Source organism: Typopeltis vanoorti, chromosome 22, assembly GCF_054136105.1.
Source record: "Typopeltis vanoorti isolate ZY-2024b chromosome 22, IOZ_Tvanoo_1.0, whole genome shotgun sequence".
In the NCBI taxonomy this organism is placed as follows: Eukaryota; Metazoa; Arthropoda; class Arachnida; order Uropygi; family Thelyphonidae; genus Typopeltis; species Typopeltis vanoorti.
Window position 1 is genome coordinate 55,030,332 of NC_143570.1, and position 25,865 is coordinate 55,056,196.

Here is a 25,865-nt window from a genome sequence, read left to right on the forward strand (position 1 = left end):
AAGAAATAAAAAGCTTGATTAGACTAGAGACAGATATTCAAGTTAGAAAAATTAGGGACATGAATAGATTATGTCAATGGTAGAATCACATAAAAAATAAAGGTATCAGAAAGGAACTTGATGTGAGCATTCAAGAATATGATCATTTAAACAGAATGGAAAAAAAGAAAGGTTAGCTAAACAGTTGTTATATGCCAGGATTATGGAAAATCTCATAAGAAGACCAAGATCTGAGTGGACTGGTGTAATTCATAAGGCAACTACAATGCTAGTTGTCACTATACTGGAGAGCTGAGAAATGGCTTCAATAGCTCAGCCAGTATAGATGAAGCCCTCTGGTCAGAAAGACCTGGATTCAATTACTATCCATGATGTCAGGAACCTTTATCAGGTCTTTGTGACCAAAGGCGAGTTAGCTGGTCTCATACAGAGGTGTAAGGTTTTTTTCTCCTGAAAACTTGGGTTTTTCATCCCTCAAAACAGGCAAACTGGTCCCATGAACACACACATTTACAGACATGAATACTTATAGTAGGGTAAGGAAGGCAATGGGAAACCACCTTGTTCCATAATCAATATTTCCTAGTAAAGTAGCATATTGCTATCCCACCAACTGAAAGGCTGAGAAGAGAAGACAACTCAGAAGAAGAAGAGTACTGATAAGATGCTAGTAATAATACATACTTAATCATGTAGAACTATAATAGTATTCTCAACACCTTGTGAGGGTACATCTCAGGAATCTGATGACACACACCAAACAAAACAACTTTACTGTGTATTTCAAAACTGCTCACTTTGGGATTAAACTTCACATTCATTTCCAAAACAGCTTTCTGTAATATTCAAAATGAATAAAGAAACTAATTTCTTTATTAAATAATTATTTGGTTTAAAAAATTTCTAGGCAGTTTTAATGAAATCAGGAAAAAAAAAAAACAGGTTATTGAAAACACAGAGGATGGGAGAAGAAAAAAGTTTTAATCTTTTATTATCTGTTATTTTCAGCTTACACAACAATAATTTAATTTTGAATCACTCAGCTTCTTAAGAAAATATGCATGAATGCCCTGGAACAAATAAACACAATCTTTCCTGTACACAGAGGAAATGATCTTAGAGATCCATTCATTTGTACGTTCATCCACATATAGTTAACTGCCACACATTTGTGTTTTTAATGGTTTAATTTAATGACAGAATAGAAGAATTTACTAGGAGAACAATATCATCTACTCTGTTTATCAGCTGAGATATTTTCTGGTTACAGATGCTGATTATCACTCATGCTATTTAGAAGCAGAAAATATCTAGGGACAACAACTAACCCCTCTCCCTACTGGCCAAGGTGGGTGAAATAGTCAACATCACCACCTTAGCATTTTTCATGGATCAAAACATCGGCATTCTACCTTTCATCATGTAATGGCCTCAACTGCCATTAATTCCTTCATGGCGACTGTAGAGCAATTAGCAAATTAACTGTAATGGGACAACCTTTGTGTTACTTGACTTGAAGTCTGTGTTACTTGTAATATCCTTCACTGTCCTATATTTAAACTTTTTGCTGCAGAAAAATCTTCCCAAAAATAAAAAAGAATTTCACATGTGCAAAAATAAATAATCAATCCTGAAATGACCAGAGATCAGCATTTGCAATGAATTGATTTAGTAGTAGTAAATGTGCTGTCTTTTACATTTCAAATCAGTGTAATGGAAATAAGACAATTTAAGTTTTTTCATTTTTATTTGCATTGAAAATTGTTATAGTAAATCTTTATAATTTTTTTCAAATAATATGAACTTTTGTTTTCTTTCCTTGCAAAATATCATTATATGTATCGTCACACTTCAGTTTTAGAAATGAGTTTTTCTGCTTTTATGAGCAACAAATGATGTTGAATTGCATTACTTGCTTTGTGTGAGACTGATGGGTCCCTGGCTTTCTCTGTTTACAGAAAACTTACACATACAGGTAGATACATTCACCAGCAATTCCCCCCCCCAACAATATGGGATTATAAAAATCCTATATAACAGGGCAAAATTAATCAGTTCAGATAACACTGCCCTAACTACTGAACTTAACCATATTCTTAACACCTTCATAGCCAATGACTACAACCCTCCAAAAATCCAAAAAAATATTAAAACCAATTACCCCCCCCCCCAATCCATAACAGAGATTACTCTAAATCTATCACCATTCCTTATATCCAGGATACTTCTGAGAAGTTAATAAAAATCCTAAAAAAATATGACCTGACAACTTGTTACAAACCATATAAAAAATTGGCATCTCTTATCTGCTCCACCAAAGACCAGCCACTTCCCCTAGCCTTACCTGGAGGATACTAGGTCCCTTGTAGTTGCAAACTGTCCAACTATGGCCAAACAGGCAGGAAAGCTAATATCAGGATATCTTATAGTGTAACATAAGGACCACATCCGGCTCCATCAATAAGTCACTCAGGACTTGCTGACCATGCTTTGGACACCGCCACAAAATACACTGGAAGAAAGCCACTTTACTACACTGCAGCGAGTATAAATATGAGAGATTATTCCTGGAATCAGTCTCGCTCTAAAAAAAAACTCCCCAAACCTCAACAAATTTGGATACATGAGACTGTCCCAAATATGGAAAGCTTGCATTCTAAGAACATCAGCCCAATGGCCAAAACAACCCAATTTAGCCCACTAGGGGACACCTTTAGGTGCCCGACTCTAGGACTGACTTCAGTTGTTTTCTTCAGCCATATTTGCTTAGTATTAGTGCCTGCATGCACATTTTATTTTGTGATCCCTGAAGATGGTAACGTAATATTACTGAAATATAGAAAGTATTAATTAGTTTTTAATATTCTAATATACATTGTCTTCCCCTAAAATTTGACAGTTATATATCAATGATATTTATAATATATAAATATATAATGTATATAAAAAATTTCTCATCTGTGGCATGCACTGTTATGAAAACTTAAAAGAGAAAATTTCATTTTCAGCAGGAATTCCCTTGCCTTTTGCTTTAAATTACAATACACTGTGAATATATATGAAAGATATTCTGTATGGACTGATTCAAAATTTATGCTAATTTTGAAGTTTTCCAATCACATATCTCCCCCCCAACTCTCCTCTTCGCTCCTGGAACTGAATAACTACTCAATTTAATTTTCTACTGGTCTGAAAGTTTTTACAGCCAGTATTCAGAATCTATTACTTCATTTTACCGTTCTGACAAAAGAAACAAGGAAATAATAATCGTCGGCCTGGTTGGCCGAGTGGTTAGTGTATCCGCTTTCAAGCCAAAAGGCTGTGGGTTCGAATCTGCACTGTGGTGGTCGGCAGTAGATGACGGTGTAGATGATAAAGATAGTTGCAGCTGGTAGAGGTAGAGAGTTGTAGAGTAGGTACCCTCCCTCGATGAGTCTTTGGACTCCCTGGAGGTTGTAATATTGTAATAGTAATAATAATAATATTGCTGTCTTTGTTGAAGCAGGTACGTCTGATTCCAGACTATTTCTTTTCAATCTATAATCAGTTGTTCAGCTGAAATTATTCTGTTTTAGAAATACTATGCTATATTTTTACTATATAAAACTTTTTTTTTTGTGTCATGCATATAAAAAGTTCAGTAGTATTAGTTCCTTTTTTTCTTAAAAAAAATTCCCTCTGGAATTTCCTCTCTTCGGAAATATTTTGTTTGTTTTCGAGATGTATACTCAACTTTGGAGATGTGTTAATTAAAATATTGTGTAAATTATTTTCATGCTATTTTTGAAAGTTGGTGTTAAACAATTTTAAAATAGTCTGGGGAAAAAAAAAAAAATGCTACCAAGCAAACATTTATTTTAAATAAGTATGGTTTGAACATTACCATCCCCCCCCCCCCGCCCCCACCTTACACTGTTCCAAATTATGGAAATATCATATTATGTTTACAGGATTAGATACACTGTTGTTGTTTGTGAGTAAATCTTTCTACTTTTGTGAACAAAAAATTTATGTTAATTATACTTATTTCAAGTCTAAATTTTAAAATATCAAAATCTGTATTCAGCCTGTCAGAAAATGAAATAAAATAATTGTTCTCTTATCTATATCCATACTATTTCTTTGCAATTTTTATTACTACAACCAATACCTTGCTTTCTTTCTAGGTCACGGTATTCAGTTCTTTAGGGATAGCAATCAGCAATATTTTTACAAATTTTTATAGTCCATACTTAAGTCATCTTTATATCATGAAGCTTAATGTTAGTCCGCGCGGGTAGCCTAGTGGCTATGCGCTTCGCAACCATATGCCTGGGGAAGGAATGTCCTAGGTTCGATTCCCGTCGCTGACGTGAGGAGCTGAAGGATTTTCCTCAGCCATAGCCAAGTTAGCCAGTCTTGGTCGTGGACAGCAGGGTTTTTTCCCCAGTTTATTCTGGGGTTTTTCATCCCGCAAAGCAGGCAAACTGGCCTTGAGAACCCAACACTACAGGCCATAGGATACACCGGGGCATAAGGCTGACCACCTTATCCTGTAAACAGAGTGAGGTCCGATGATCAATGGACCATCGACACCGCAAGGTAAAAGAGGGCATAAGGAAGATGATGATGAGCTTAATGTTATTTTCTGTCCTTAAAAAAAGGAAGAAAGCTGAACAGCATGAAGAGCATAAAGAGAAGTGTTTTGTTTATAGAGAATCCTATTTTTTTTCTTTGAATATGCCATAACATTACTTTTTACTTTGCTATTTTGTAGTAAAAATTACTATTAGTAAATAACATATATAATATATATAAAATATAATATAAAATAATATATAAAAAATTTCTCATCTGTGGCATGCACTGCTATGAAAACTTAAGACAAAATTTCATTTTCAGCAGACTGCATTCTTATTTACTAAAAATGGTCTTATAATATACACATTTAAAAAAAAGTTTGTGATAGTGTTGTTTGTGTGTGTGTGTGTGTGGAGTTTTGCCATCAAAGGTGAAATACTATTTTAATTCTATTATGAAAAATTTGGAAATGAAATTTCACTTTTGATGCATATACCTATATATCATCATCATCAAATTCCTGCCATGTACCCTCAAGGGATGTACAGGATATGATAGTACAACATGAAAAATTTACATCATTACTAACTTCTTATCTACAATTTTCCTCCAAATCAGTCTGTTACTTGTCAAGACTCCAACATTATCAGATCTTATATTTCTATCGTCTAAGGCACTTTGTACTGTACCAATCCATCTATATCTTGGTCTTCCTCTGGGTCGTTTTGCTGCCAATCTGGCAGAGAACACTTGTTTTGCTAATCTTTCTTCGCCCATTCTGTTCAAGTGGCCAAACCACCTGAGATTAGCTCTGCTAACACATTCCTGGATGTTGACAATGTCAAGTTCTTTCCTAATGTAGACATTCATGACAGGGTGTCGTTTATCATTCTGACAGAACTTCTTATTACCAGCAGGCTGAACTCACACCAAGTTTCAACCCTTGGTTGATTTTTATTGCCTTGTTTGTGTTTGAGCTGGAAGGGGAACTCACACAAGCATTATATGGCATGTTTCAATTTGTGGTAGAATTTCATTTGAAGTTAGCCTTTGTGATCTGTCATAATGACATCGAGAATTTCAAATGCATGTATACATCGTAGTTTCTGTGAGAGGAGTACATGTGATTCATTAGTGTGCGCTGTTTTTATTCCAGCTGTCTCTAATTGCAATATTTGTTGAGAAATATATTACACAGACTGCAAAAGCCTCTGTACCTTATTCAGGGATACAATAAAACTAATTTTTTTTTTCTTGCATCTACAATATATAATGGCTGTTGGGGAAGGCGTGTTGTTTTTATGTGGGAGGTATATGTGCAAAACGTTTTAATGTCATTTTTTGTAAAGTGAAATCAGGGGTGCCAGTTATATGCGAGGGCAAGTTATATTCAATGGTAAGCGTTCGCCAACAAGTCGACATCCTTCTGCTGCTTCCCCTGCTCCGCTGACTTATATGGTGAGTTACAATGCATAATATTTTTCTCACTACCGTTTTTTTTTTTTTTTTTCAAACCAACATCATTAAAATCAATTTAATAATACAATAATCAATTTTATTTTATACTGAATAATATTATAAATTTTTGGTGATCAGAATGGGATATGTCAATGAATCTTACCAAGTTAATTTAATGATGTTGGCCTGAGGAAACTACAATATTGTAGCATTAGTCCTGTGATTGATAACTAATTTAAATGTATACTTTTATATTTCTCAACATGCTACACCGTATACACAAGTGTACAAATAATCTTTATGATTATGCCATAATTAATTATTAATACTTATTTACTAAAATAAATCCCTCTTACTGGAATGTAAGAGGAATAGCATATAAAGAAATAGAATTAGACCAGTTATTAAATGAAAGAAATTTTAAAATAGCAGTAATCACTGAATACAAAAAAGAAATTAAAAGGAACTATGAGAACCGAAATTTTTAATGTGATATACAGTGGAGTCGACAGAGACCAAAGAGCACAAGCAGGAGTCATGATTTGGATTCATAACTCCCTTTCAAAACAGTTAAAACATTATAAATTATGGAATGAAAGAATAATAGAAGCTAGAATAAAAATAGATAGAGGCTATTTAACAATAATTGGTTTATATGCCCCAGAAGAAGGAAGAGAACAGGATAATAATGATTTTTATAATCAGCTACAAAACATATATAATAAAATAAATAAAAATGTGTGGACAGACTTATGTGTTTGTCGAACATGTTGTTTATTATTTTAACGGTATAATAGAACACAGAAACTAAGTAAATAATTAATTTATTAACTAGATGCTGATATTTCGCTGGTATTATAACCAGCATCTTCAGAGCACAAAAACACTGTTTGTCACAATACGCGAGACTAAAACAACATGGTGTACTTCAACAAAACTGTAGCAGCAACACAAAGACTAGAGTCCTGATTTTGGCGCCCTCTATCTGAAAAAAAAAAAAAAAAAAAAAAAACGCTATCATATATTACTAGAGTCCTAGAAAAGTGCTAGTTTTTTCTTAATATGACTGTCTCCCAGATCTTCGGCAAGTTAATACAGCCATATTTGTTGAGATTTGGAGTGTGTTTTAGGGCTTCTGTCGCCTCTAAGAACAATCTCTCTGATTTATATGGGTTTCTGTGTAGTACTTTTGTGTTTTTCCAGTTGATCCTGTGTGCAGGGGTATCCAGAGCATGGTCTGCTAGGCCCGACTTCCCATAATGATATTTCCGGACGTATCGTTTATGTTCGCAGATGCGGATATTCACAGTTCTTCCTGTTTGACCGTAGTAGGCTTGATTGCATGAGCAGGGTACTTGGTCGACTCCTGGATGTGATAAAGGAGGAATGCTGTCCTTGGGTGAGCGGATGAGGGTGGCTAATTTGCTACATGGTCTGAATGTGGTGCGTAGTTTATGTTTATTGAGAATTCTTGAGATCTTTTCGGATGTGCCTTTAATGTAAGGGATGGTGACTGTTTTGTTGTAGTTCTCTGTGGTGGATGGTGGGAGAGGTTTCTTAGGAGTGTTTAGTATTTTGTTTATTTTTTGTGGATTGTAGCCGTTGGCCAAGAAGGTGTGGCGTAAGTGAGTCAGTTCAGCAGTAAGAGCCTTGTCATTTGAACAGATTGCTCTCGCTCTATGGGTTAGCGTTTTTAATATGCCGTATTGTTGAGAAGGATGATGGTGTGATTGTTTGTGTAAGTATCTGCCTGTATGTGTGGTGGATGGTGGGAGAGGTTTCTTAGGAGTGTTTAGTATTTTGTTTATTTTTTGTGGATTGTAGCCGTTGGCCAAGAAGGTGTGGCGTAAGTGAGTCAGTTCAGCAGTAAGAGCCTTGTCATTTGAACAGATTGCTCTCGCTCTATGGGTTAGCGTTTTTAATATGCCGTATTGTTGAGAAGGATGATGGTGTGATTGTTTGTGTAAGTATCTGCCTGTATGTGTGGGTTTTCTGAAAACTGAAAATGATAAGGAACCATCTGGGAGACGTGTGATGAGTGTATCCAGGAAGGGCAAACAGTTGTTGGCTTCCAGTTCCATAGTAAAGTGGATTTTTGGATGTTGGCTATTTAAATGTGCTAAGAATGTTTTCAATGTCTCAGGGCCATGTGGCCAAATAGCAAGCACATCATCAACATAGCGTAGCCAAAGTGTTGGTTTGAGAGTGGCTGTATTGATTGCTTGTTTTTCCAGGTGTTCTATGTAAAAGTTGGCTAGGGGGGGAGAAAGGGGGGAGCCCATGGCTGTCCCATCAATTTGTTTGTATATTTTCCCTTTCCATGTGAAATATCCTGCATGTATTGTGAATCCTGCATGTAAGTGGAAGTTGAAATTGGCGCGGCAACTAAACAGGTTAGCCTTCTTAAAGAGGTGCCGAGACACCAAATTAATACCGAACTGTTTTAAAATCAAAAACAAGTTCCACTCGGCCAAAGCCCAACGCATCAATAAACGAGCGAGTGTAGCGCTTTTACGCGAACAAATTAACACCACTCGCCGGGAATTAGCACAAGCAAATACAACCATCAGCGCATTACGAGAATCACTGCATAATATTCTAAATATGGAACTTTGGCAGATCTTAGAGAACATCACCGACGCAACGGCAAAAAAAGAATTCGACAGAGTCAAAAATCGGCACCAAAAGAAGTTCGAAAATCTACAACAACGGAACACCATACAACGACCGCAATTACAACAAGACCTCGTCGTCGTGAATCTATCGTCACTCACATTAAGCAAAGAAGCCACGACTGCTTTAAGTCGAGGGCACAACTTTGCCATAACTCCCAAGCAAGTTCCAAAAGCCGAAATAATGGCGTCCATCGAACGAGGAATTTACGACCTGCCTCCAACAATAGCTAACAACATACGTTTAGATGTGGCCAACATCCTAATCAAGTCCAAGCCTCCAAAAAATAATATCCCACATAAGGAATTCATTGCTATAAAAGAGCTACACAACAACAGCCAGATTACCATAACAAAAGCAGACAAAGGAAATGCAACCGTGGTGATGGACACAACGAAATATGAAAACAAAATGCACACACTATTACAAGATCAGTCAACATACAAAATTATAGATCGCAATCCCACCAACACACAAAAGAATAAGGCACGAAAATTATTAAAAAAAGTCACTTCCTGGCCCAAAGACACAGTTAACAAACTCAAACCCTTCCATGTTAAAACACCTAGGATCTATGGATCACCAAAAATTCACAAACCTGGCACACCCCTACGCCCAATTGTGGACAGTATAAATAGTCCCACATACAAACTAGCTAGACATTTAGCGAAGCTACTAGCCACTCTCACTAACAATTCTCCCTCCTTTATCAAAAATTCAGCACACCTAAAAAGCATCTTACAACACCTCACCCTAAAAAGCTCAGACTTGATAGTAAGCTTTGACATCACTTCACTATTCACAAATGTACCACTAATAGAAACCCTCAATCTACTGAAGTCACACTTCCCCCCTGATATATTTGAACTATTCAAATTCACAATACATGCAGGATATTTCACATGGAAAGGGAAAATATACAAACAAATTGATGGGACAGCCATGGGCTCCCCCCTAGCCAACTTTTACATAGAACACCTGGAAAAACAAGCAATCAATACAGCCACTCTCAAACCAACACTTTGGCTACGCTATGTTGATGATGTGCTTGCTATTTGGCCACATGGCCCTGAGACATTGAAAACATTCTTAGCACATTTAAATAGCCAACATCCAAAAATCCACTTTACTATGGAACTGGAAGCCAACAACTGTCTGCCCTTCCTGGATACACTCATCACACGTCTCCCAGATGGTTCCTTATCATTTTCAGTTTTCAGAAAACCCACACATACAGGCAGATACTTACACAAACAATCACACCATCATCCTTCTCAACAATACGGCATATTAAAAACGCTAACCCATAGAGCGAGAGCAATCTGTTCAAATGACAAGGCTCTTACTGCTGAACTGACTCACTTACGCCACACCTTCTTGGCCAACGGCTACAATCCACAAAAAATAAACAAAATACTAAACACTCCTAAGAAACCTCTCCCACCATCCACCACAGAGAACTACAACAAAACAGTCACCATCCCTTACATTAAAGGCACATCCGAAAAGATCTCAAGAATTCTCAATAAACATAAACTACGCACCACATTCAGACCATGTAGCAAATTAGCCACCCTCATCCGCTCACCCAAGGACAGCATTCCTCCTTTATCACATCCAGGAGTCTACCAAGTACCCTGCTCATGCAATCAAGCCTACTACGGTCAAACAGGAAGAACCGTGAATATCCGCATCAGAACATAAACGATACGTCCGGAAATATCATTATGGGAAGTCGGGCCTAGCAGACCATGCTCTGGATACCCCTGCACACAGGATCAACTGGAAAAACACAAAAGTACTACACAGAAACCCATATAAATCAGAGAGATTGTTCTTAGAGGCGACAGAAGCCCTAAAACACACTCCAAATCTCAACAAATATGGCTGTATTAACTTGCCGAAGATCTGGGAGACAGTCATATTAAGAAAAAACTAGCACTTTTCTAGGACTCTAGTAATATATGATAGCGTTTTTTTTTTTTTTTTTTTTTTTCAGATAGAGGGCGCCAAAATCAGGACTCTCGTCTTTGTGTTGCTGCTACAGTTTTGTTGAAGTACACCATGTTGTTTTAGTCTCGCGTATTGTGACAAACAGTGTTTTTGTGCTCTGAAGATGCTGGTTATAATACCAGCGAAATATCAACATCTAGTTAATAAATTAATTATTTACTTAGTTTCTGTGTTCTATTATACCGTTAAAATAATAAACAACATAAATAAAAATGATTACATAATTTTAGCAGGAGACTTAAATGCAAGAATTGGAATCACGAAAATTAATAATAATATAGGAATACATGGAGAACACACTCTAAACAGAAATGGTAAAAAATTGATTGACTTTGTAGTTTATAATAACCTAAAAATAATGAATTCCTTCTATAAACATAAAGGACATACATAAATATACTTGGGCAGCAAGAGGATGGAAATCAATATTAGATTACTTCATATTAAATGAAAAGACATCAAAATTTTCACTAGATGTCAGAGTTCACAGAGGATATGAAATAAGCAGTGACCACTTCCTTGTTAAAATAAAATTAAGATTACCACCTACAAGTAACAAGAACAGAAAGAAAAATTGAAACATTTGTTTATAAAACTAGACTGTTGAATGACACAAATGATACAATGGCTATATGAACAAAGAATTAACCGGTATCTAGATAAAATAAAACAAAATGAAGAAATAGAAATAGAATGGCTTAATATAAAAATGATACTAAATGCAGCAGCAAATGAAAGCTTAGGAAAGACCAAAAAATTCAATAAAAGAAAAAAACTGAAGATCTGGGATGATACAATCAAAGAAATAACCAAAAAAGAAAAAAGAAGCCTATCACAAATGGTTAAGCAGTAAAAGATTAGAAGATGAAATAGAATATAAAAGAATAAGAGCCATAACTAAAAGAGAAGTCATAAAAAGACATAGAGAATCATGGAATAAATGTTTCTAATTTAGAACATGATTTATATAAAATAAGACCCAATGTATATAAAATTTTTTAAACACTTAAATGCAGATACCAAAGAAAACATAAAATTCAACACTGAATTGAAATTATAAGAATTTTTAAATTACTACACAGAACTGTGGACAGACAAATATTTTAAAAAAGACAACTGGCAAACAATTAACGAAAATGAAAAGGAAATAACTGAAGAAGAATTAGAAATCAGCCTGAAAGAAACAAGAAACGGAAAATCACCTGGAGAAGATAATCTAGGTTCAGAACTATATAAATACGCAGGAACAAGATTCAAAGGAAGACTCTTATTATTTTTAAATAAAATTTACTCAACTGGTATCCCCCCCCAATAGAATGGAAAAAAGCAATTGTGATTCCTATCTTTAAGAAAGGTAATAGAGATGACCCTAAACACTATAGAGGTATCAGCATACTAAATTCATGTTACAAAATATACAGCAGAATCTTAAATAACAAACCAATGAAATATTCCGAAAACTTTATTCTAGAGGATTTAGAAAAGGATGATCATGTATAGACCCAGCCTGCTGGCTAAAATTAATAATAGAGAAAAGAAGAGAATATAATTTAGAAACACATATTGCATTTATTGACTTTGAAAAAGCATTTGACAAAGTTAAAAGAAACATATTATTTAACATATTAAAAGAAAGACAAAGACCAAATAATATCCTAAAAGCTGCCACAAGTATATATGAAAATAATCAAATACAAATAAGATCAAATCATGAGCTATCATATACAAGGGAGATAAACCAAGGGGTCCGACAGGGATGTCCCCTCTCAGCAACTCTTTTTAATATCTACTTAAATGAAATAATAATAAAATGGAGTAAAAATTTACATCAAGGAATTAAACTTTCTCCTACAGTTAACTTAAACACTCTCCTCTTTGCTGACGATCAAATAATAATTACAAATTCTGAAGATAACTTACAGAAAGCTATTTTAAATCTAAATGAGATATCCAAAGATTATGGTATGATAATATCAACGGCAAAATCAAAAACTATGGCCTTTAAAGGACAAGATCCAGCAAGAACTAAAATAGTATTAGATAACAAGATCTTAGAACAGGAGAATTCATTTAACTACCTAGGATGTATGATCACTTATGAAAATGAAAAAGATATAGACATAAAAATTGCAAAATATTTAAAAATAACAGGAGTAATTAACTCTATATTTAAACCAAACCTAGTTCAAAAACAAACCAGGCTAAAAATATACAATACATTAGCCCTACCGGTCTTAACGTATGGAAGCGAAATCTGGACAATAAAACAAAAAGACAAACAAAGATTAACAACAGCAGAAATGAAGTTTATGAGAAAAACTGCAAAGTATACCCTATTTGATCACAAAAGAAACGAAGATATTATGAAAGAATTAAACCAAGAACCAATAATTGAAAAAATTAAAAAATATAAACATAGATGGATGGAACACGTTCAAAGAATGAAAACAGAAAGATTACCAAAACAAGCCTTAAAGTACAAGCCATTAGGAAAAAGAAAACCAGGACGTCCTCTTAAACGATTCAACGATGACTTCTAAGGCCGGAACAGGCCATACTAGGCCTAAATCCTTGATACGTATGATGATGATGACGATGATGACTAAAATAAATAGCCAAAAGGCTTCACATTGGCGATACAAAATTAAATAAATTAAGTGGATGTTAAATCCAACATTAAACATTAGTTTAATGTAAACTTTAATAAAAAAATGGGAACAGTATTTAAGAGTAGGTTTGTTGGGACTGGGCCCTCTAATACAGTAAGAATAAATATAAATACAGTAAAAATACAGTCTTATAGAAAAAGAATTGAGAATGACTGGTCCTTAGGATTCCCTGACTTTTCCCTTTTCTAATCGCACGTGCGTTCATTATGCATTTCGCACAGAGCATCGGCCGGTAGGCAGAAATAAGCAGCGGCAAGTGCATTATTGTTGCGTATGTGCAGTTTTGTTTTTGCTACTGTAAATGGGAATTATAAAGATAATTTAATTTAGGCATATAATAAAATGTTGATTTTTCTGAAACTATAAAAAATGCATTTGATTTAAGTTTTGAGTTATTTTGTTACAGTTCTACTGAACAATGGCTAGTGAAAATAGAAAACGAAAATTATCACAGTCAAGCAGCAGAGAGTTCCAAAGCTGGTGGAGTGAAAAGTATGGCATGATTAACAAAGACAATAAAGCAATATGTGTTTTATGTTCTGGAAAGTTGTGTGCAGAACGTCGTCAGTAAAACGGCATTATGAGACAAACCATAAATCGCTCCTTAAGAAGAGAAGGACGAACAGAAAGAATTTATTGCTCAGGAAATTAAAAATAGGAATATCCAGTCAACAACCCTAATAGTAGTCGTTCAAATATAACTACTGCTAGATTTTTTTGCCTCAAATGTAACTGCCAAACACGGAAACCTTTTAGTGATGGGAATATATAAAAGAAGCATGGTTAAAATGCGCACCAGTTCTCTTTGAAGATTTTGAAAACAAGGAAAAACTTATTCAAAGGATACAACATATGCCTTTGGCTAGAAATACAGTGAAAAACAGAATCATAGAAATTGCTAAAAATATAACTCATTAGCAAAAAACAGATAAAATCTTCTGGTTTAATTTCTCTTCGTCTTGAGAGTACTGACATAATTTGATCAGCTCGTTTAGCAATTTTTATTCGTTATTGTGTTGGGAATAACATCAAAAAAGAATTGATAAGTTTAACATCATTGGTAACAACAACAAAAGGAACAGATATCTGCAACGCAGTTGTAAATGCACTTGCTGAAAGAGATATAGATCCCTCCAAAATTGTATCAGTAACTACTGATGGTGCTCACAGTGTGACTGGAGAGGAAAATAGATTCGTCAATTTATTTACCAAACGTATTGGACATTCAGTTCTGGGTTTTCATTGTATTATACATCAGCAGGTTTTATGCGCAAAGGCTAGTTTCAAGCCACTGGAAGATATTATGAGCATTGTAACAAAATTGGTCAATTTTATATCGGCACGTGCTTTAAATAAATGAAAATTTATAGAATTATTAAGTGAGGTAAACTCAGTGTACAATGGTTTACTTATGCAACAACGTCCGATGGTTAAGTCGTGGGAAAGTTCTTCAAAGATCTGTTGAGTGTTTAGATGAAGTCAGACTTTTTTTACATAATGAGAAAATCATTGAAAAATACAATCAATTAATGAACGTCAAATGGCTTTCGAAATTAAAGTTTTTTTTTATTAATTTGTGTTTACATTTAAATGAATTAAATGTTAAACTGCGAGGTGTTAACAAAACAATTATTGTCATGTTTGATTTAATCAAAGCATTCTAAGCTAAATTACCAATTTTTAATCACGACATTATTTCCAATACCTTCCGATATTTTCCAAATACAAAAAAATTCTTTGCAGATCTAGAATTCCATGAAAAAACAGATCAAGTTAAATTGACAAAAGAGTTTTCTACGGTTATTCAGTCGATAATCAACGAATTTTCTTCAAGATTTACGCAGTTCAGGCAATTTGCAGATACATCAAAATTTATTTTGCATCCGGACACAACATCAACACATAAATTCAATTTGGAGATTTTCGAGGGGCTGAATTTGGAAGATATAGAAATGCAACTAATCGATTTTCAATCTAGTTCTATATGGAAACTAACGTTTGTCGATTTGAGAAATGACTTGGAAATAATGGAAAATGATTGATTATTGGGTGCAATTAAAAAGAATGCAAAAGAGGTTATATTGAGAATTGGAATGCCATTTCTGAAACCTTTTGTTGTTTAAAAAAAATTAACGATGGCTATATTATCAATTTTTTCCTCTACATATCCTTGCAAGTCATTTTTTGAAATAAATTTTATAAAAGACAATTTAAGAAATAGAATGACTGATGAAGCTAGTTCCGTGTGTTTATTACTAAAAGTGACAAAATATGAACCTGATATAAAGTATTTGGCATCTAATGTACAACAGCAAAAATCTCATTAATAAACTGATATTGATAAATCAATAAATTGATAATAGGTTGATACTGATTTGTATAGGACAATGTGTATGTCAAATTATGAGTTCATTTTTATGAAATTCTATGTAAATTTTAAAACTCATCAATAAAATTCTACAATTAATTTTGTATTAATTAATGTTAATTAATTACTGTTGTATTAATTAGTTGCTGACGTGCTGGACATGTCAGCAACTTGATTTGTAAACTTCTGGCACACCAGCTACTCGATTTGTAAACTTTTGGCACATGGACATAAAAAGGTTCGCCACCACTGTTCTAGGAGACTATCATCTTAAGATCTGAACTGAACAAGCAAGATTCCATCACTTTAGTGATAAGGAGTGCAAGTTATGACTTTAGAATCCTACCTCATTTGCATTCGGTAAGTGTTTGCCTATGTGATAGTGTCTGTAAGCAGGCTTATAGTTTATATCTTTGTGCCTATGAATTAACTTGTGACAAGACAAAATACTGGTCTAATAATTTAGCAACTAAATGAAGTTAATATGCTAAAGGGGCAAAGCTGTATAACTGAGAGGAGACCTCCAAATAGCCTTTAAAGGAATGTGGAGAATCAACCAGGGCTTCTGACCTCATGTCCAATCCACATCTTCTCGTGGTGCACCCTGTTGAGTATCTACCTGGATACTGAACGAACGAGGATGGGTTGGCAATTTGGGATTTAGCCGACCAAATTGTATTCTTATTGGCTTAAACCAATATACAAAATAATGATACAACTTGACAAAATTTCATGCTGGCTGGGGCATCGCCGGTTAAACAAGGCCCCAGTTCTCTTCGCCAGGGAACCAGGGCAAACAGCGAAAATTCAGCTACTGGAACAAATCCTAAAACTTACCCCAACTCAACATCACCACAGTTCAAGATCGTATCTATCAACTATCAACTAAATACTATCAACATAAGAAGCCTGAATGGCAAAGAAATGGAGCTAGCTGAGGAATTGGATAAATACCAGATCAACATAATAGGTGTGACTGAAACAAAAAAAGACAAAAACTGGTGAGATCTTTCTAAGCAATAAATACAAAATGTTATATTCAGGCAATGACAATCATGGAAAAGAAGGAGTAGCAATTGTATTCAACACAATATATGAGGCTAATCTTCTTGAATGGCAGGCAGTCTCAAATAGAGTGATGTGGGCAAATATCAGAATGGGGAATTGGACAATGAAACTTATTTGTGCCTATGGTCCCACAGAAGATTCTACTAAAGTAGAAGTGGAGGAATTTTTTAATGCTTTAGAAAAAGCAACTGACACAATGAAAAAGGAAAAGTTGGTCCTTGTTGGTGATCTAAATAGCAGAGTAGGAAATGATTGTCAGACATGCAAAAATATCTTGGGAATATTTGGAGAAAAGAGCAAAGCTCATAATAATGGCAAATACCTGTTGGATTTCTGCTCAGGACATGGACTGGTTATTACTAATACCATGTTCCAACATAAAAATGTGCACAAATTCACATGGAGAGAAGATGCAAGGAATAAGAAAAGTCTCATTGACTATGTTATTGTTGATAGTCATGTTTTCTCCCTGGTGCAGGACACCAGAGTGTACAGAGGATTTGAAATTGGGAGTGATCACTATTTAGTCTTGAGCAGAATAAAACTGAATTTCATATTGAAAAGAATAACATGTAAGAAAGTGTTAAAGCGAATAAAAGTTGAGCAGCTCTCAGATGTGAACTGTAGACTAAAATACACAAAGATTATTGAAAAAAAAAAATGAAAGAGTTTGAGAACAGGAACCAAACCTTGGAGATTCAGTGGCAAGCCTTGAAGAAAACCCTGATTGATTCAGCCAGAGAGGCATGTGGTGAGGTTGTCTGCAAGGATAGAAAAATCAGAACTCCATGGTGGACACAGGAAGTTAAAGAGGCAGTGAAGGAAAAGATGAAAGCATATCAAAAGTTCCTGCAAATAAGTCGGCTTGTGCTCTTAGAGAATACAGAGACAAATGTAAGAAAGCTAAACAAAAGTCATGGGAGGACTTTGGCAAGAACATAGAAAATAAATATCAAGAAGGTGGCAAGATATTCTGGAGGTTGTTGAAGAAGCTCAGAAATGGAGGAAAGAGTGCTGTAAAAGGAATTAGAGATAATAAAGGTGACATGAAAACAGGAGAAAAAGATATCCTTGAAGTAGGGAGTAATTACTTTGAAAAACTGCTAAATGAAACAAGCAGTGATGACAGCACAGTGATAAAAAACACTGACCAGGCATGCAGTCAGGAATACATATCCATACTTGAAGTAGAAAAAGCCATCAAAGGCTTGAAATGTGGAAAGTCAGAAGGAGTAGATGATATCAACCAGAAATGCTGAAGTATGGTGGTATAAGAGTCTTACAGTGGCTGCACTGCACAGTTTAGAAAGCCTGGACAGAGGGACGAATTCCTGATGATTGGAGTAGAGCTCTCATAGTACCCATATATAAAAAGGGAAATAAAAGTGAATGTGAGAATTACAGAGGTATTTCCCTACTGAGTGTTCCTTGCAAGATCTATGCAAGTATACTTGAGAAACGGTTGAGAAGAATTGTGGAAGAAAAGCTTGGTGAAGAACAAGCTGGATTCAGGCCAAATAGAGGCTGTCAGGATCAGATCTTCACTTTACGACAAATAGTTGAGAAATCATGGGAATATAACAAAGATCTGTATTTAAGTTTTGTCGATCTGGAAAAGGCATATGACAAGTTGCCGAGAGAGAGAAGCTATTCAATACGCTACAGTTATATGGTGTCAATGGGGCATTATATCAAGCAATACTTGGTCTTTATTTGAGTTGTAAGTCAGCAATAAGAATTGAAGGAAATACAGGAAGATGGTTTAATGTTAAATCTGGTGTGAGACAAGGATATACATTATCCTCTCTGTTATTCATTATCTTTATGGATCACAATATGAATGAAAGTGGTATTAAACATGATATCAGAATTGAAGATATTAATCTCAGCTCTTTGCTTTATGGGGATGATGTTATACTTCTAAATAAATCCGCTACAAGTCTGCAAGATTCTCTGACTAAATTGAATAACTGTTGTAATAGATATGGTATGAAGGTCAGCAATAAAAAGACAAAGACAATGAAACAGGTAGAATCGTTGAAAATGTTAAGCGTGTTGTGAATGGAGAATCCGTGGAACAAGTAAAACATTTCAGCTATTTAGGCACGATTTTTAGTGAAGATGGTAAATTAAATATGGAAATAGACAACAGAATAAACAAAGCTGGTTTGGTAGGAAGTCAACTGAAGAAATTCATATGGAATAAGAGAGAAATTAGTCGGAACACTAAATTAGCTGTATTCAAGACAGTGTTCAAACCAGTGTTAACTTATGGATCTGAGAGCTGGATCAGAAGTAAAACACTTGACCAAAGACTAGAGACTGCAGATATGATAGTCCTGAGAAAGATTAGAGGCCTGAACAGATGGCATCAATGGCAATATCATATTAAAAATGAGGATATTAGGAAAGAACTTGACATTGTCAGCATCCAGAAATGTGTTAACAGAGCTTATCTCAGGTGGTATGGTCACTTAAACAGAATGGGCGAGGAAAGATTAGCAAAACGAGTGTCCTCTGACAGGTTGGCAGGTAAACGACCCAGAGAAAGACCAAGATATAGATGGATTGATACGGTACACAGTGCCTAAGACAATAGAAATATAAGATCTGATAAAGATTAGTCTTGACAAGTAACAGACTGATTTGGAGGAAAATTGTAGACAGGAAGTTAGTAATGATGTAAGTTGTCATGTAATACTATCATATCCTGTACACCCCCTTGAGGAATTTTATGATGATGAGATTTGTGTTTCCTCCTCTATATAACTACATGAGTAGATTATGTTTTGTTAGTTTTCAAATCATCGTTAGAGCATTATTAATGGCTATACATATGTGATAGAACAATCTAGTCTAGTGTAATTTCCAAATTTTAACTAAATTTAAGCAAGCTGAGTCCAAGTCGGTATCCTGTGGAGATCCTGAGAAACAGTATGTGAATAGTCATATTTTTCCATCCATTTCTGTGTAAAATATCCAAAGCATATCTAGATTTACAAAGCATTATATCATACATCAATATCTAAATAGTTGAAGATAACTGAAATTGCAAACTATTTACAAATAACAATTCCTTTGATTCAATGAAGCAAGTTTTTTTTAGTGTTGCACAGTGATTAGAATTCATTTTGGAAATTATGGACTTTACAACCATGTTATAAATAACTATTTTTAATTTCCCGACGTTTTGACCTTCATATCAAGGTCATCTGAATATATCTGGAGTATATACAATTATACAAGGACAAGCTGAGTTACATTTCACACAGTAAGCTAAAGAAACAATGATTTGATCACCAGTTATTTAATGGCATGACCTCTAGGTGAAGAAAAAACGTTATTCAAAGCAAAAACATCATCAATATCTAAGCCAGATTTTGGATTTTAAAGGAGAGGAATCTAGAGCATGTTGCTCAAAATGTTCCATATAAAAAGATACAGATAAAATTTAATATTTAGAAACTACATCAAAGCTAAATTCTATTTAAGATAACATGGGAGAAACTTTCTTTTATATTGATAGTTTTCTTACAGTAACAATAATGTCCTATTTTTAACATGACAGTTGTTATATTAGTTTTAAAATTCTGGATTATCTACAGTCCTGTTTATAGCTCTTAGGAAGAAAGGTTCCGTGGGTAGAATATGTGCCTTCCATATGCTTGGGATTTTTAGACCATCATTATTGTTCAGATTGGGGTGGTCGATAAGAATCTCACAGGCTTCCTTAAATTTGCATTCATACTATGTTTTGGTGTGATGTAAACAACTGGTGCTTTTCCAGTCAATTCTATGTAAAATGTTCAGGGCATGGCCTTTCTGATCATGTCCTGAACACTTTACATAGAATTGACCAGCTTCACCATAGTTATTATATTTAATGTGTCGTTTATGTTCCTTTTGTCTGATAGGAATTGTGTGTCCTGTTTCCCCTATGTATGGTAGATTACAAGTGCAATAAATATGGTATACTCCAGGTCGGACCAGCGAATGGAGTGAGTCTTTGGATGAATTGAGTAAGCTTTTTGATTTTGCAGGAGGTTTAAAGGTGGCTTTGAGGTTGTATTTCTGTAGTAATCTTTTTTTTTTTTTTTTTAATCTGATGTCCCTTTAATGTGAGGAATGGTTATAGTTTTATTGTAGTTTGATTTATTTTTGTTTTTTATTGAGGTCTTGTAGAGAATTTTGTTAATGGAGTTTTAGAAAAACACCATTAACAAAATTTAATTAATTTTCAATGATAACTTTAAATTAATTTAAAGTTATCATTGTTGATAACTTTAAATTCTTCTTTCAGTGCATGTTCATTGGAGCAAATCTTCAAAGCCCTGTTTTTTAGAGTATTAATGACACTTAGTTTTTGTGTTGGGTGGTGGTAGGAGTTTATGTGTATATATTGGCCAGTATATGTCGGTTTCCAGTAAACAGTGAAGGAGAGACTGACAAAAGGAAGACGTGTGACAAGTGTATCTAGAAATGGAAGTGTGTTCTGCTTTTCAATCTCAATTGTGAACTGTATGCACTTGTGTTGTTTGTTTAGGTGGCTAAGGAAAGTGTCTAGTGTCTGGCGGCCATGGGGCCAGATCGCGAAAACATCAATATCTAAGCCAGATTTTGGGTTTTAATGGAGAGGAATCTAGAGCATGTTGCTCTAGATTCCTCTCCATTAAATAAATAGACTCTAGTTCCATATAAAAGTTAACAATAGGGGGGGGGGATAATGGCTATGCCTTCTTTTTGTAGGTAGAACAGGCTTTTAATTGCTGCTTTAGATTTTTCATAAACAATGTGATGAAAATCAACACCTCAAAGCTTAAGAAATACCATATGCTAAATGAAGCATTTGTTATTCATGGGAAAAGGAGAAAAAATATCAACGAAAATGTGGTCTTATCAAATAATGAAAAAAAAAAAGAAATTCCTTGCAAGACATGATTTTTACACAGTTATAAAGAAAGACATACAAAAAATTCTTAGAAGCCAAAATTACAGCTAAGGAAACGAATTTTAGATTAGAATAACAAAAAAGTTTGTTTCAAACAATCAAGATGAATTAACCAGCATTAAATAGTATGAAAAAAGTTATGCACAGTTAAACAAGTGCTCATGCTATATTGCAAAAAGACAGTTCCTATTTTACTTGAAGCATTTTTGGAACTCTGAATTAGTTCCTCAAATGACCTCTGCAGATCATTGACAAGAAAGCAGAGAAATTCATTTAAAAATGAAAACATACATAACCACTGTAATGTTATTTTAATAAGACTGTACTTAATAAAATCATAATGTATAATTTTATACATTATATAAAATTATAAAAGATGATACCTGACCTGCTTGACCAAATGGTTAATGTACCACTCTTCAACTAACAAGCTGCAGGTCTGAATCCTGAAGTAAATGTTTGGGATTGTCTTTAGGTGGATGATAAATTTCAGTATCTGGTGTGAGACTTACCTTGTTTAATGGAGGCCTGAAATGGCTTGAAAAAGTTCCATGTTTCGTTTCTAGAATGGATTTTCTGGACTATGTACAAAAACATACAAAAAAATATAATAAAATAATTATTATATTTAATAATTATTTTATTATAATTATTAAAAGTAATAAAATTAATTGACCCTTACCTAATCCACAGTACTATAGGTGTAAACCTTTCATTGGTGGAAGTGACAAAAAATACAGCAAAATAGATATCTCTGTTCGTGCCTCACAAACCATCTTCAGCAAAGAATAAACAAATAAAAAAAAAATTACTTGCATCCTAGAATTGCATTTACCTTAAAAAAAAAAAAAGAAAGAAAAAAAAAGTCAAATTTTACTCTTTCTGCACATTCTTAACAAGAAGCAGCTGGCCCATTCACCACTCAATATACAACAGCCCAATTTTTCTGGTTGTTATATATACATGCCTATTATCCTTCCCAAAAATATGGTATATTAAGTCCTCTGCTATCAAGAGCCTAAACTTTTCTGTTCATCAAAAACTTCTCTTCAGCAAGAAACTTCTACATCAAGCAACCTTTGCTCTCTATTGCTGGCTGCAGCAACAAAAAAAAAAAAAAAAAATCAACCTCTACTATTATTTTTTAAATTTTATAAGAAGAGATGATCTTTATAAGATTTATATCCCATATATTAAGAGAATGAGTGCATGTCTCATGTACTTAAAAAATTTCAACTCCAAATTTATTAACCAAATCAGCCTGCAGGGAAAATTTTTCCTACAGGGAAAAATTCCTCCATTATTGCTACTTGGCAACGATCAAATTTTATGTATTTAGATAAATTGGCTCATTCATTTAAAAATTTATTTTGGAACACAAATTTTATATTCAACTGATTAAATGGCACAAGTCCAAAATTGCAGAGCATGGATTAACAACCACAGTATATCCTTTAGAATGACGCAAAGTAGTTACACAGAAGTACCTACAAATTTGAACATCTTTTCAAAGAGTGTTGGGATCCTTCTGCATCATCCAAACATTAAAAAATGGATTACCTACACTCAAAATTTGAAAATTATTATCAACTATAATAATTTTTTTAAGGATCTTAATACTGCAATAGTTTTCAACCTGATGATCTTGCAACTGTGCTTGAGAAATTATCCATTGTTTATAGTCAATTAGCAATTTTGTTTCAATTTTCCATTATTTATTCTAAAATAAAGATGGTTTGTGATACAAACTGAAACATGTATTTTACTGTATATCTACTGTATGTAGTTATGTTTCCATATTTAAATAGAGAAATTCAGTTGCTGAAGAATGAAGTTCAGATTCCATTGTCAAAAATAATCACTTTGTAAACTGAACAAATCTGGATGACATTTTCTGCAAAATGTGAATTCTTTAGCCAAGCATTAAGCCATCTCAAAGAGCTTGTCTGAAATGAGACATTCAACCATGAATGAACAATAGTATAACCAAACTTCACAAGCCATTAATTTAAAACTGAAAACTAAAGGGTATATTATGCAGAACTGAATATATGATCAAAGATGCATAAACTCAAAGCAATCACCAACGATTCAATTTGGAGGTTCCTTTACTGAATTATCTATTACAGCCTTTGTTAAAAAAAAATAACTATAAATTTAAAATATGAATATTTTTATGAAATAAGTATAATACACACTCAAAAATGTGCATTTTTAAAAAACATTTGTTGTAGTATGCAACTACAATACAACATCATATATCTAATGAATCATGTTGACAGAGAGGTATAATGGAACATAGTATACTGTTATAATACTTACACATTACATTTCTATCAATTATATATGCATCAGAAAGGCCCACTTTTACAGGATGCATAGCATCTGTAATATTTAAAATAGGAATAGGCACCTAAAAAAAAAAATTAAGTATGTAAAAATGTTGCCTGCCAGAGCTATCAACTATATTTCACATGCTACATTTACAATTATTTCGTGGTTTTTTTTTCTTTCTTTTAAAATTCTGTACATGAATATGCTACAATATGAAAAGCAGTAGTAAATATATATCAATAAAATTAATGTGAAAGTACTGAATGCAATTAACTTATAAAGTTGTAGGTAATTAATCCTATAAAAATGATTTAATACAAATGTACAGCATAAAATCTGAAATGATTTAAAACTATTATTCCATACCATGTACTTTAATTTCTTTTCATTCACCTCTGGACAATCACTGTTCAAAATTATATGGGGGGGGGGGATGGCATTGTAAATAATTCTTAAGCATCTTCCTTCCAATACATACTAAATTCTATAACACAATTCTTAAGTACTCATTCAAAAAAAAAATAAAGAAAACAGTTAACTTTACTTAAAATTTTCCCACAGTTTCAAAAATGGCATCTTTGGATAGTGGAATTTCTGCACAATGGAGGCTTTAGAATATTGTTTTCAATGATACATGAATAATGATGCTCATGTTGGATAAGTGATTTTCATCATCACAACCTAGTTCTCTTGGTTGTGTGATGAATTTCATAACAACTAATTATTTACAACACATACAGAAAAATGAAATTAATGAAAATAAATTAAAAATGACTGAAATGTACTTTTGTTTAGAATATGTAATATTAATTTCTTAACATTAAATTAAAGAGTGTTAAATTGTGAATGAAGAATTTTATGATTTATTAATGCTTCATTCATGATTTAACATGTATTGTATTTCCTGAGCTAAGTTTGCTCCTATGTAAATTATAAATTAAACACTGTTAAAATTTTGTTGATATAATAATTGTTAATTTTTTTAGTTATTTAGTCTATATAAATTCTTTATATAACTTGTAAATATATCCTATGTGAATTGTAATATGTCTTTTTATTATGTTTCTGTATGTAAGAGTGATTTTATGTAATTCTTCTGATTAAAATTGATTGGCTGTTGTCAAGGAAACGGAGCCTGATTTTAGATAGCGTGTGCATGGAGCATGAGCTACAATATTAGAAGTATTATGATAGTACTACATGTGAAAGTTACACCATTACTAACTTCCAATCAATAATTTTCCAACAAATTAATCTGTTACCTGTCAAGACTCCAATATTATCACATCTTATATTTCTGTCTTTTAAGGTACATTTTACTGTATCATTCCATCTACATCTCGGGTCTTAATCTGGGTCCTTTTCTTGCCAACCTGACAAAGACCATTTGTTTTGCTAATCTTTCCTCTCCTGTTCTGTTTAAGTGATCATACCACCTGAGATTAGCTCTACTAACAGATTCCTGAATGCTAACAATGGCAAGTTCTTTCCTAATATCCTTATTTTTAATGTGATACTGCCATCTGTTCACTCCACTAATTTTTCTCAGAACTCTCATATCAGAGGTCTCTAGTCTTTGGTCAAGTGTTTTATTTCTAACCCAGCTCTCAGACACATAAGTCAAAATTGGTTTGAACACTCTTGTATACAGCTAACGTAGTGTTCTGACTAATATCTTTCTTATTCCATATAAATTTATTTGGCTGACTTCTTACCATACCAACTTTACCGTCGTTGTTTTCTTAAACATTTTACCTCTATTGTTCTCCTTGTG

The 25,865-nt window shown here is 33.7% G+C and overlaps 1 protein-coding gene across 1 annotated transcript in view; it reads right to left on the reverse strand.

Annotated features, from left to right (window-relative positions):
- Positions 1-25,865, reverse strand: part of l(1)G0289 (plexin domain containing lethal (1) G0289) — a 247,431-nt gene that overhangs the window by 63,125 nt on the left and 158,441 nt on the right. Inside the window, exon 8 of the mRNA XM_090412195.1 lies at positions 24,080-24,170. Coding sequence (XP_090268321.1) covers positions 24,080-24,170 — 91 coding nt within the window. The remainder of the gene's footprint in view (positions 1-24,079; positions 24,171-25,865) is intronic.